Source organism: Solanum tuberosum, unplaced genomic scaffold, assembly GCF_000226075.1.
Source record: "Solanum tuberosum cultivar DM 1-3 516 R44 unplaced genomic scaffold, SolTub_3.0 scf00102, whole genome shotgun sequence".
Classification (NCBI taxonomy): Eukaryota; Viridiplantae; Streptophyta; class Magnoliopsida; order Solanales; family Solanaceae; genus Solanum; species Solanum tuberosum.
In genome coordinates this window covers 342,961-356,244 of record NW_006239028.1, presented here as the reverse complement: position 1 = coordinate 356,244, position 13,284 = coordinate 342,961, and the positions used below count along the sequence as shown (strand labels likewise).

Sequence of the window (13,284 nt, the reverse complement as noted above, 5' to 3'; positions counted from 1 at the left end):
GTAAGACTTTGGAGTACTATGAAGGTTCTTCATTAGAACTATAACTTGTTTTTTTTCAGAATGTAAGTTGTCAAAAGAAAAAAAAAAACCTCCTCATATGGACAGAATGTTCCGCTACTGAGACTTGAAAAAGCAGCTTTCAAGGTCTGATCGCTTTGGTAAATCACTTGAGCTCTAAAACCTGTAGGAATTCATCTTCATCAAGGAGGCAGTGTGGAAAGTCAATTGAGTTGAATTGATCACTCAAATTTTTTATTTTGTTGGAGTATCAATTGTAGATCATGCAATGATGGACTATGATTATTATTATTATTATGGTCAACCACAATATAATTAGCTTCCCTGTGGTTTTTATTATTATGGTCACAATATATACTATTCAACTTTTTTCTTCTATAACAAATCCTTATTGATGACAAATAAAGAGATCATCAGAAATATAAACCAAATAGACCATTTCTTTAAACCTAACTCATATTTCTCCAACTGGATAGAACACTTCCAGAAGTTTATTTTCCCCAGAACTCAATAGAATCGACAAGAAAAAATCAAACAATCTCATGTTATGTTGATGATATGGATTCACAATTGAAGTGGAGTAATGGCCTATGGATTACAAAAGACATGACTCCTTTATCCTCGCATTGGAGCCTGAATAATTTGATTCGTGCTGCGTAGGGCCCCATTTGAGAGGGAAGTGCTCCCTACCAAGGATTTCTCTATATCCAGGGCTCGAACCCGAGATCTCTAGTTAAGGGGAGCAGACTCATCCACTGCACCACATTCTTTTGTGGTCAAAAGCCCAGGACTTCTTTAGATCTCACCTGTTTCCTCTGTTTTGTTTGTGATTAGTTTAGACCAATTTGTACTTGATGATTTCTTAGTCATTCATGCTCGGACAAGTCGATCTCTGTAAGCTATTCAACCTTCAGTAGGAAAAAACTAAAAGCAGATTTGTTAAGGTAAGTACATGAAAAGATCTTCCAATATTCTACTTAAGAGCATCCATTTGATGTTGAATTTAGTTTTCCGTCAGAAGAAACAACAGCTGCATCAGTAATAATCAAGGAACTAACTCATACCTTGATAATCCATCGACCTTGTAACCGGTTGAGGCAACATCATGTTATCAATACACCAGTTTCCTGTTTGTTCATATGTTGTTGGGAGAAAACAATAAATAAGCTCCATCAAGCAACATGATCATTACTTTCAATAGTAGTCCTCTGCATCACACATATTTTATGAAGCAAGAGCGATAGTGTCGTCTATGCTTCTCTTTTTCTTGCAGCCTTCCAAAAAAATGCGCCATATTAGAGCATTTGGAGGGAAAGGCATCCCAGTGATTAACTGCTCGGCTTCTGTCAAATAGCCATACCTAGCCAACAAGTCCACTGCAATAAGATAGTGATCCATCTCTGGTTCTACCCCATATTTCCCTTTCATCTGCCCAAACAATTTCATTCCCTCTTTCACTAATCCAACGTGCCTACATGCTGAAAGCACAGCTACGAAAACAACCTTATCAGGTTTAATTCCGTTCATATCCATCTCCTTGAATTTCTCTAATGCCTCGTGTGCATAACCGTGCAGTCCAAGGGCTGAAACAATGGTTGTCCATGTGATCACATTTTTAGTCGTCATTTCATTGAAAATCTTGATTGAACTTGCAAGACTCCCGCATTTGCCATACATGTCAATCATGATATTGCAGACAAATGTGTCACAACGCTTAAAATCAGTCTTTATAATGAGGCCATGAAGTGAGCTACCTAGACCAAGGTTACAAAGCTTGGTGCACACACTAAACAGGCTAACATATGTGTATCTATCAGGAGATACTCTAGCCATCCGCATGTGTCCAAGAAGTTCAAAAACTTCTTCGTAATCACCATTTCTAGAACAGGCTGCAATCAAGATATTCCAAGATACAGTATCTGGATTTTCAAGGTCCGAAAACAACTCTTGAGTCTTATCGAATTGTCCATTTCTGTTATAAATATTTGCGATCATATTGGATGCAACAACAGGAAGTGGCATGTCATTGGTAGTGACAAACCTTAGGGCATCATCAACTGAACTAGATTTTGCATACGAAGAAATGAAACTGCTAGAGACATAATCATTATCAATGTAACCCATTTTTATGGACAAAGAATGGAGCTGAAGTACCTCTAATAGTCCTGACGATTTCACAGCAATAGAAAAAGAAAACTCAGTGGGAAGACAACCCGAGTGAATCATTTGTTGAAGCAGCGTAATAACATAAGAAGAACCTTTACTCGAATAACCCAACATCAACGTATTCCAAGAAACCACATTCTTCTCCGATATTTCATCAAAGCAAACATGAGCATCATCCAATCTATCACATTTAACATAAAAGTCAAGTAAAGCACTACCGACATATACATCAGATTCAAACTTTTTCTGGATTACTTTCGCATGGATGGACTCCCCAAGCAATCGAAACTGCTGGCTAGTGCAGCAACTTAGGGCACTCACATAACTCGTATCATTAGGCAATAAGCCACTTACACACATTTTCCTAAAAACAACCAATGCCCTATCTGCTCTTTCAATCTTCGCCATTGCACCAACCATTGTATTCCACGACACAACATCCTTAACAGGAACATCTTCAAACATTTTCTCCGTCTTATGTATGTCAGCGCATTTCGCATACATGTTAATCAATGAATTATTCACTGAAACAGAAAAATCCAGTCCATTTTTCACTACCTACCCATGTACTAGTTCCCCTAATATCAAATCAAGTTCCCCAACAAAACCGACCAATATGCCCACGAAAGTGCTCTCGGAAGGAGCCATTCCACTCCTTAATAACCTCCTTAACACCATCATTGACTCCTCAACACATTCATACTGTCCAAACAAGGATATCATACAATTCAAAGTCACCAAATTCCTTTTAGGCATTTCGTCGAAAACCTGCATAGCTTCATCTAACCATCCTTTCCTTCCAAGTAAACCCAATAATGCAGTCCCTGTTACAGCATCAACGAAAAACAGCCCCAATTTTTCAGCCAACGCTTGCAACTGAAATCCTTGAATAACATCCAAACACTCACAACCCAAAACCCCACCAAAACTAAACTGAGTCGGCACATATCCACAACCCCTCATCTCAGAAAACAACTTCCAAGCCTCTAATATACTTCCATTGCGACTATCAACTATGTGTTGGTATATCATGTATTACATATATATTTACATTGTAGAAAAGAAAATATTTTGTATGTTAAAATTATCGAACCAGGCTTTTATCTTCCATGGTAGTGGAAGGTTTAGCATTGGCTCCTAATTAACATGTTAATATCTTTAATTAACGGAAAGTACAAAGCAAGAGACATAAACCTAACCTCCGATCCTAATGGTGGTAACACTAGTCAACTATCTTGCTAAAGATAGTTTAATTAGTCAACAAAAGAACTAGTGGGGTGAATTAATAGGAAAATTAATACCATAATAGGAGGACTTTTCCTATTTACAATTGGTTATATTAAAGTAAACTATGGAGACTTCCTTTTACATCACAAAAAAAAAGATAAACTTCTAGTTAAGGTACATAAAAAATGTACATATGAAGCATTCTTCTATTTCCATGGGTAAGACTTTGGAGTACTATGAAGGTTCTTCATTAGAACTATAACTTATTTTTTTGATAATGTAAGTTGTCAAAAGAAAAAAAACCTTCTTGTATCGATAGAACGTTCAGCTACTGAGACTTGAAAAAGCAGCTTTCAAGGTCTGATCACTTTGGTAAATCACTTGAGCTCTAAAACCTGTAGGAATTCATCTTCATCAAGGGGGCAGTGTGGAAAGTCAATTGAGTTGAATTGATCACTCAAATTTTTGATTTTGTTGGAGTTTCAATTGTAGATCATGCAATGATGGATTATGATTATTATTATTATTATGGTCAACCACAATATAATTAGCTTCCCTGTGGTTTTTATTATTATGGTCACAATATATACTATTCAACTTTTTTCTTCTATAACAAATCCTTATTGATGACAAATAAAGAGATCATCAGAAATATAAACCAAATAGACCATTTCTTTAAGCCTAACTCATATTTCTCCAACCGGATAGAACACTTCCAGAAGTTTATTTTCCCCAGAACTCAATAGAATCGACAAGAAAAAATCGAACAATATCATGTTATGTTGATGATATGGATTCACAATTGAAGCAGAGTAATGGCCTATGGATTACAAAAGACATGACTCCTTTGTCCTCGCATTGGAGTCTGACTAATTTGATTAGTGCTGCGTAGGGCCCCATTTAAGGGGGAAGTGCTCCCTACCAAGGATTTCTCTATATCTAGGGCTCGAACCCGAGATCTCTAGTTAAGGGGGGAGCAGACTCATCCACTGCACCACATTCTTTAGTGGTAGACTTCTTTAGATCTCACCTGTTTCCTCTGTTTTGTTTGTGATTAGTTTAGACCAATTTGTACTTGATGATTTCTTAGTCATTCATGCTCGGACAAGTCGATCTCTGTAAGCTATTCAACCTTCAGTAGGAAAAAACTAAAAGCAGATTTGTTAAGGTAAGTACATGAAAAGATCTTCCAATAATCTACTTAAGAGCATCCATTTGATGTTGAATTTAGTTTTCCGTCAGAAGAAACAACAACTGCATCAGTAATAATCAAGGAACTAACTCATACCTTGATAATCCATCGACCTTGTAACCGGTTGAGGCAACATCATGTTATCAATACACCAGTTTCCTGTTTGTTCATATGTTGTTGGGAGAAAACAATAAATAAGCTCCATCAAGCAACATGATCATTACTTTCAATAGTAGTACTCTGCATCACACATATTTTATGAAGCAAGAGCGAGAGTGTCGTCTATGCTTCTCTTTTTCTTGCAGCCTTCCAAAAAAATGCGCCATATTAGAGCATTTGGAGGGAAAGGCATCCCAGTGATTAACTGCTCGGCTTCTGTCAAATAGCCATACCTAGCCAACAAGTCCACTGCAATAAGATAGTGATCCATCTCTGGTTCTACCCCATATTTCCCTTTCATCTGCCCAAACAATTTCATTCCCTCTTTCACTAATCCAACGTGCCTACATGCTGAAAGCACAGCTACGAAAACAACCTTATCAGGTTTAATTCCGTTCATATCCATCTCCTTGAATTTCTCTAATGCCTCGTGTGCATAACCGTGCAGTCCAAGGGCTGAAACAATGGTTGTCCATGTGATCACATTTTTAGTCGTCATTTCATTGAAAATCTTGATTGAACTTGCAAGACTCCCGCATTTGCCATACATGTCAATCATGATATTGCAGACAAATGTGTCACAACGCTTAAAATCAGTCTTTATAATGAGGCCATGAAGTGAGCTACCTAGACCAAGGTTACAAAGCTTGGTGCACACACTAAACAGGCTAACATATGTGTATCTATCAGGAGATACTCTAGCCATCCGCATGTGTCCAAGAAGTTCAAAAACTTCTTCGTAATCACCATTTCTAGAACAGGCTGCAATCAAGATATTCCAAGATACAGTATCTGGATTTTCAAGGTCCGAAAACAACTCTTGAGTCTTATCGAATTGTCCATTTCTGTTATAAATATTTGCGATCATATTGGATGCAACAACAGGAAGTGGCATGTCATTGGTAGTGACAAACCTTAGGGCATCATCAACTGAACTAGATTTTGCATACGAAGAAATGAAACTGCTAGAGACATAATCATTATCAATGTAACCCATTTTTATGGACAAAGAATGGAGCTGAAGTACCTCTAATAGTCCTGACGATTTCACAGCAATAGAAAAAGAAAACTCAGTGGGAAGACAACCCGAGTGAATCATTTGTTGAAGCAGCGTAATAACATAAGAAGAACCTTTACTCGAATAACCCAACATCAACGTATTCCAAGAAACCACATTCTTCTCCGATATTTCATCAAAGCAAACATGAGCATCATCCAATCTATCACATTTAACATAAAAGTCAAGTAAAGCACTACCGACATATACATCAGATTCAAACTTTTTCTGGATTACTTTCGCATGGATGGACTCCCCAAGCAATCGAAACTGCTGGCTAGTGCAGCAACTTAGGGCACTCACATAACTCGTATCATTAGGCAATAAGCCACTTACACACATTTTCCTAAAAACAACCAATGCCCTATCTGCTCTTTCAATCTTCGCCATTGCACCAACCATTGTATTCCACGACACAACATCCTTAACAGGAACATCTTCAAACATTTTCTCCGCCATATGTATGTCAGAGCATTTCGCATACATGTTAATCAATGAATTATTCACTGAAACAGAAAAATCCAGTCCATTTTTCACTACCAACCCATGTACTAGTTCCCCTAATATCAAATCAAGTTCCCCAACAAAACCGGCCAATATGCCCACGAAAGTGCTCTCGGAAGGAGCCATTCCACTCCTTAATAACCTCCTTAACACCATCATTGACTCCTCAACACATTCATACTGTCCAAACAAGGATATCATACAATTCAAAGTCACCAAATTCCTTTTAGGCATTTCGTCGAAAACCTGCATAGCTTCATCTAACCATCCTTTCCTTCCAAGTAAACCCAATAATGCAGTCCCTGTTACAGCATCAACGAAAAACAGCCCCAATTTTTCAGCCAACGCTTGCAACTGAAATCCTTGAATAACATCCAAACACTCACAACCCAAAACCCCACCAAAACTAAACTGAGTCGGCACATATCCACAACCCCTCATCTCAGAAAACAACTTCCAAGCCTCTAATATACTTCCATTGCGACTATAACCACTAATCATTGTATTGTATGACGCAACATTTCTTTTGGACATATTATCAAACACCTTGCGTGCAATGCAGATATCACCGAATACAGAATACTTGAACATGATAGTGTTATTCGCCAAAAAGGGTTGAGTTGGGTGTTGCCCCATTGTTATTGTGAGTGCGTGAAGAGCCTTAGTTGCGTCGAGAGATTGAATCCAATTTGGTTCTTGAAGTAACTGAATAAGCCTTTGGTGCTTGATATTATCTCCATGATTAGAGAAATATTTAGGGAATATTGAAATTCTTGACAGTGAAGTAGTGTTCCTCATGCAGCAGTAGCCAAAGAGTACTGGAAAGTATTAAGCTTGTGTGCATTAAGGAGCTACAATTTTATGCACTTGATTCGAGGAAGGATCGGATTACAAGAGTTTACTGTACACAGTCTTACCTGCTATGTTTATGGGTTTTATATTCGAGAAAAAAGAACCATATGGATTTAAATCAAACACAAGATTGTAGTCAGGCTAAAGTTATTTAAAACATCAAACATTCTTTCGAGGATCATATATATAACATACAGAGGTGAATCTAAAGATTTTTAGAATATGAATACATCACGAAAAAAATGCATTAAGTGAGAATTGATCTCTGATTCTGTCGGAAATTGTCTTGTGAAAATATCATACTATGGTCTTTTCAACTCTTAATATATTACTCTTACTACTACTTATGAAGAAAACAAGTGGAAATGCAAGTATCAACACCCTTGCTATTGATCCCGGAAGAAAATGGAAAGGTAATTCTCCTATAACCTATCATCTACTGAAGTTGTGTTCCTATCCTTCCTCATGATTGTGATCTTCACTTTTTCATGGCCTTATCTCCTGAATTGTTAATAAGGTCTTGGGCTCCATTTAAGTTTTATGTTTATTTTCTTTGATGAAAATGTCTTTATGTTTGTATTTTCCAATAATTTTTGCCTATCCCCTGCTCATGTTAGTTATAAAATATAAGCACAGAGTTGTTGGTGCCTTGTCTCTGAGCGTTGTAAGTTGATATGATTTGTTGTGATGCATTGACATCACTCTCAGATCATCTAGCACTCAACATGAAACCTAGCCACTTTTATATATCAGGGTTATACTTTGTTACTATTGTCTACTGATATTCAAGAGTCAAAGGTTGAAAAAAAGGAGTTTAGTGAATTGAGGACAGCTTTTACGTTCTTAGCTTTCATCACCTGAAACTATTTGATGCTGCACGTTCTATTCTTTCAAACTTGGTTGGTCATATCCTTGTCCTATTCTGCTTACGTCAATGAGCTCGTTTTTAGTGTCGTACAATGTCGCTGCTTTTATCTTATCAGCTTCAACAAACTGTCAGGGCCTTGGAGATGGTTCGATGAATCCATGTTGGACTGCTGTGAGCCATTGGAGAAGGTTAAAGCTAAAGGGATCTCCTTTGGGAAAGTGGTATGTTTGGCTCACTGTGCAGGAGCGAAGGTGGAAGCTTTTCGCTCTAATCTTAGCACCATTGATGACTTCCGTAAACATGTCATGGCCTGCACAACTAGTGATGATTGTCATCTGATCTCATCTTATCATCGAGGACTTTTTAAACAGGTAAATATAAACATAGCTTCTCTATGCTCCTGCTTATCATTGTGAAGAAGTATATTGTTGTATTGGGAGTTTGGTCCCTCAGGAATATTATTGGTAATATTGCTAATTGTTTATTTATGAAGGTTTATAGTACCCCTTCTTGACTTATCCTGAAGATTGGAACATCTCTTCTGAATCTTATGGCAGACAGGTTCAGGCCACTTTTCACCTATTGGTGGTTATCACGCGGAAAAGGATATGGCACTGATTCTAGATGTTGCAAGGTTTAAATATCCCCCTCACTGGGTTCCCGTCCCTCTCCTTTGGGAAGCCATGAACACAATTGATGAAGCTACAGGATTACATAGGGGGTATATAATTCCACATAGCTACAGTGTGATATATCTTGATTTTCATTATAAGCTGTTGACATCCGCCTTACCTTGAACAGCGTCTCATTCATGCTTTTTAGCTGTCAACTGATAATTTCTAAGCATTTGCTTAGGAATATAAATATGTAGAGGAAGATGTTTTACTATGTGATTTGGTCTTCCCTCTTATATTAAAGATGAAAATTGGAAATCAAAGAAATTGATTGCTCAACTGTTTCAGCACTGCTTCTGGTCTTCTTCAAATATAACTGTTTTTTCTCTTCATTTTTTTCTTTTCCTATTCCTCTTCTGTCCAAATTTAGCGGTCCTTCTTACTCCATCTCATACTTGCAGCATGGATTTCAGTGACTTATGTGCAAACACATAATTTTCAGGTTTATGCTTGTCTCTAAGCTTCATAGAGCTCCTGCACTGCTATATACCCTGGTAAGGCTTAAGTAGCTCGTATTATACCACTTGGTTTTATAAGTAAACTCCTTAGGATAAACTACAACAAGCAACTTCTATTCAATTCAAAATCTGAATCTCTCATAAGCTTTCTTATTTTCCTCTTGTTTAGCTGAATAATGTTTTCATTAGTGGCTAAAGGTATTGGAATTTTGGTAACACAAGGATGTAGTCAAGCTCCTATTACTGCCTGCTAGTCCCTTTGCTAGTTGATCCTTTTCAGTACACCGGCTTGGTCAGATTGTTGTAAACCACTTCTTTAACCTATTTTATTACATGCTAGAACATAATGATGGCATCTTTGTCAAATACTTGGGAATTGGTCTTAGTGACAGGAGATTAGCTTGAACTTTTGCTTCAGAACCATGATGTCATTGCAATATTTATGGATTTTGACAATATTGTCCTTTAGAACTAATTAATATGTACTTTGTTATGTGATATATTCTATTATAAAGAGGGAAGAATGTACTTTGTCGAAATACTCTTGGATTTTCTCCTTTCTGTGACTATTCATGCATTCTGAATAGTGTGCTCTTACAGAGTTGTAAACATGAGAGTTGGGTCTCTATCTCAAAGCATTTGATGGATGATCTTCCTGTCCTCCTAAGTTCTGAGAATGTGAAGGACATAAAAGATGTTCTCTCTACTCTTCTTTCAAATCTACCTCCCAATTTTGCTGAATTCATAAAGTGGGTAGCAGAAGTTCGAAGGCAAGAGGAGAATGGTCAAAAGCTGAGTGAAGAGGAGAAAGGAAGGCTAGCAATCAAGGTTAGGTATCTGGATAATTTTAGTAAATTGAATTTAAAAAAGGCTTCAGAAATGGTCATATTCTTTTGCATATTCCCATCTCCAGTTTTAATCGGATAACGGTTGCAGGATAGGTCATTATTTATGAGTTCAGTAAGCACTCTTACCTTACTCTGCAGGAAGAGGTATTGAAACAAGTACTGCAGGACACTCCTCTTTATAAGCATGTCACAAGCCTTTTACTTGCAGAAGATTCTGTCTATCAGTTAAAAGCAGAAATGGAAAGCAGTTTGACCAATGTTGCTGCGAGCATTTGTTGCCAAGGAGCAGACATTTTTGCAGGAAGGTCTGGTTTGTCGGATAGGTTTTGCTGTCGCCAAACATGTGTCAGATGCTACAGAGCTACGGGGGACAATCCTGCTACAGTGGTGTCTGGGACAGTTGTAAATGGGAATGGGAATGGGAATGGGGAGCAGGGGGTTGATGTACTGGTCCCTACATCTCAAGCAAAGACTAGCTGCTGTTCTTCGGGGAAAAATGGTTGCTCACCAATGCACCCTGGAAGCAACGATGTGCTGACAGCACTGTTGCTGGCATTACCTCCACAAACATGGTCTCACATAAAAGATATGAAAGTCTTGCAGGAGATAGAGAACCTTGTCTCAGCAGAAAACCTGCCTCCTTTGTTGCAAGAATAGGTACCATTGTACATTATCTCCATCACATTTGCGTTTCTGTTTTAAGATCCCTATTTGTTATTTTGTCTTGGGAAGCCCAGAAAAGAAGGTTGCAGTAGGTTAACGGTTAGCAGAAAGCTAGTCAATTTTATGATTACTCTTAACAATAGAGTATTGTAATGAAAGAATCCAAATGGAGAGGATTTGTACAACGACCCCAACTAGCTAGGTTTGAGACTTTTGATTTTGTTGTCATTTTTATTGGAAATTCACGCGAGCACTTGGAAAGACCTTCATTCCTATAATAGAGCTTTCTACCCCCTTTTTAATTCGTAGGTACTTACTATGGGTCCTATTGTTTTTTCCTTTATAAGATTAACTAGTAAAATTACCCGCGCTTCGATCGCGCAAGAATTTAATATCATGGAAATTATAAAATAATACTTAAAACCTATCGGTCATTAAAACTAAAACACTATATTATCTTACATACAATATTACGTAGTAATAAAGATTAATAATGTAAAGGAAATGAAATTATTACATCTTATCATTTATCCTTAATAACATAAGCATAAATTAATGACTATAAAAATACATACCAGGACTTGTAACATAAGCAATGGTGTCAATGAGTCATTCAATAGGAGGAAAGTACATGAATATTTAATTGTGAAGAAGAAGAAGAAGAAGAGGGTCATAATTTTTGTTGTTTTAAAATGAGAGGAAATCCCTCTATTTATAGACAACAAAGGGTAGTGTGAACAAATGTTTATTGTGCCTTATCGGAATGGTTACAACTATTTGGAAAAGTTGCAACTCTTCGGAAAGGTCGCAACTTTTCATAAAAGTCGCAATTCTTCATTAAAGTCACAACTTTTCATGAAAGGGAAAAGCTAATTTTGTAAATAAATAAATAAATTAAAAGGGAATTCTGGTTTGTAGTGGCGCCATGTAGGCGAGCCTAAGGTTCTCTTTTATATATGACATATCATGTTAAATATCTATTTCCCTGCATTGTACTTTATGGAAGTAAGCTCTCCCCTTGAAGCAGGTTATCATGTTACTGATAATTCATTTCTAGTCAAACTGAAGGAACATGCGACTGATAATCTCATACACAGTAGTGAAACCTAAGGCACATAATTCTGTCTTGTGCATGTTATTCAGCCGTTTAATGTCTTATGCTATGCATCTTTGACCAATTGACTAAGTTCAAGGTGTAATAGATTTCTGAATATTCTTCTGGGTAACTGCAGATTTTGCACCTGCGAGGGCAGTTCCTCCTACTAAAGAGATGCAAGGATAACAAGGTAGAAGAAGATTTAGCTGCACCTCCCTTTTAGTTTGCTTTCCCAGGCTATTATAAATACATTGTTCTGATGTGAGATTCAGATCACATCACTGTAATTTTTTCAGACTTAAAATTCACCAAAGCACCATGATATCATAAGCTGCAAAACAAAATGCAGATGTCCTACTTCCTTTCATTTTTATAGGTTTGGTAAAATCAAGAACCACAAGGCGCGTCCCATGGAGCTGGAAATCTCTGTGGAGATCCATTTGGTCAAGCAGCTCTTTGGCATAAAATGCATGCCATGAAGAATGAGACGGTGTTGATCTATCCTGGAAAGTCCAGTTCATTTGTTAACGGTGGGGGTACGTTACACTCATGATACGAGAAACCCTACTGTGAAGCTTTTATGCCCTTCGAGCTCTCATATTTACAACGTACTTGACCAGGACTTCATTGTATGTGCGTGCACAAGTTGCTGTTCATTTTCTCATTTGTCTATGTAAATTTAGGATTTATTTGCCATGTATGTTGGTGTAATCATCATATCATATGATATATTAAAAGTGGGACCTTAAGTTGGATTACCATTTTGTCCCTCCACTCAATAAAAAATTACTCTGTAACATCTAATTAATTAATTGAATATTAAATAAAAAGCATATCATATGTATCAAATTCAAAATTGAAAGACAAAAATGTCCATAGAAAGTTACTAGACATTTTTACTCCTTTTTTGAAGACTGAATTAGTTATCCTATATTTAATTATATCATATTGTATTAGCTTTTATTATCAACGTCGAATTACAAGTTCACTATTGCAATAAATCAAAATATCATAAAATATCTAATTAAATATTATACAATCATATTTTAATTACTTGGAGAAGAAGACCAAGTTTAGCACAATACAAAATTTACGGCCCTTCATTGATGAATTAAAATCAAATTAAATAGTAATGTTTGAATTACATAGATTGTGAGTAAATAAAAAAACTCAACAATAATCATATTTTAATCCTCCACATTCAATTCTCCCTAAATGAGTGAAACTAATTTATTCCCCCATTACGTACTTTTGTAACTTCTTACATAAATGAGAAGTTGAACAATTTCTTCTTTAGTAAGTCAATTTGATTTTTTCACCTATTACGAGCATATGTAATGTAACTTACACATATACTTTGCCTCTAAAAACTTCATTTATAACAATATGAATTACCTCAATTATTACTGCTAATTATTTTAATTTTTCTTCTTCTCACCTATTAATTATTTTTCACAACCTTCCACATTCCTTGTTATTTTCATAAGGAGTATTTGATTTAT

The 13,284-nt window shown here is 36.6% G+C and overlaps 3 protein-coding genes across 3 annotated transcripts; 1 reads left to right on the top strand and 2 right to left on the bottom strand.

Moving 5' to 3' along the window:
• Positions 1 to 1,242: 1,242 nt before the first annotated feature.
• LOC107060871 (pentatricopeptide repeat-containing protein At3g58590-like) lies at positions 1,243 to 2,688 on the bottom strand. The gene has a single exon (XM_015309344.1). The coding sequence runs from the start codon at positions 2,686 to 2,688 to the stop codon at positions 1,243 to 1,245; it is 1,446 nt and encodes a 481-aa protein (XP_015164830.1).
• Positions 2,689 to 4,859: 2,171 nt separating this feature from the next.
• Positions 4,860 to 6,959, bottom strand: LOC107060870 (pentatricopeptide repeat-containing protein At3g58590-like). The gene has a single exon (XM_015309343.1). The coding sequence runs from the start codon at positions 6,957 to 6,959 to the stop codon at positions 4,860 to 4,862; it is 2,100 nt and encodes a 699-aa protein (XP_015164829.1).
• A 562-nt stretch (positions 6,960 to 7,521) lies between these two features.
• Positions 7,522 to 11,947, top strand: LOC102580078 (glutathione gamma-glutamylcysteinyltransferase 1-like). Its single transcript, XM_006348911.2, has 7 exons — positions 7,522 to 7,588; positions 8,176 to 8,414; positions 8,601 to 8,764; positions 9,160 to 9,211; positions 9,776 to 10,003; positions 10,162 to 10,680; positions 11,919 to 11,947. Exons 1-6 carry the CDS (start codon positions 7,522 to 7,524, stop codon positions 10,678 to 10,680), a joined length of 1,269 nt encoding a protein of 422 aa, XP_006348973.1. The 3' UTR covers positions 11,919 to 11,947.
• Positions 11,948 to 13,284: the final 1,337 nt, after the last annotated feature.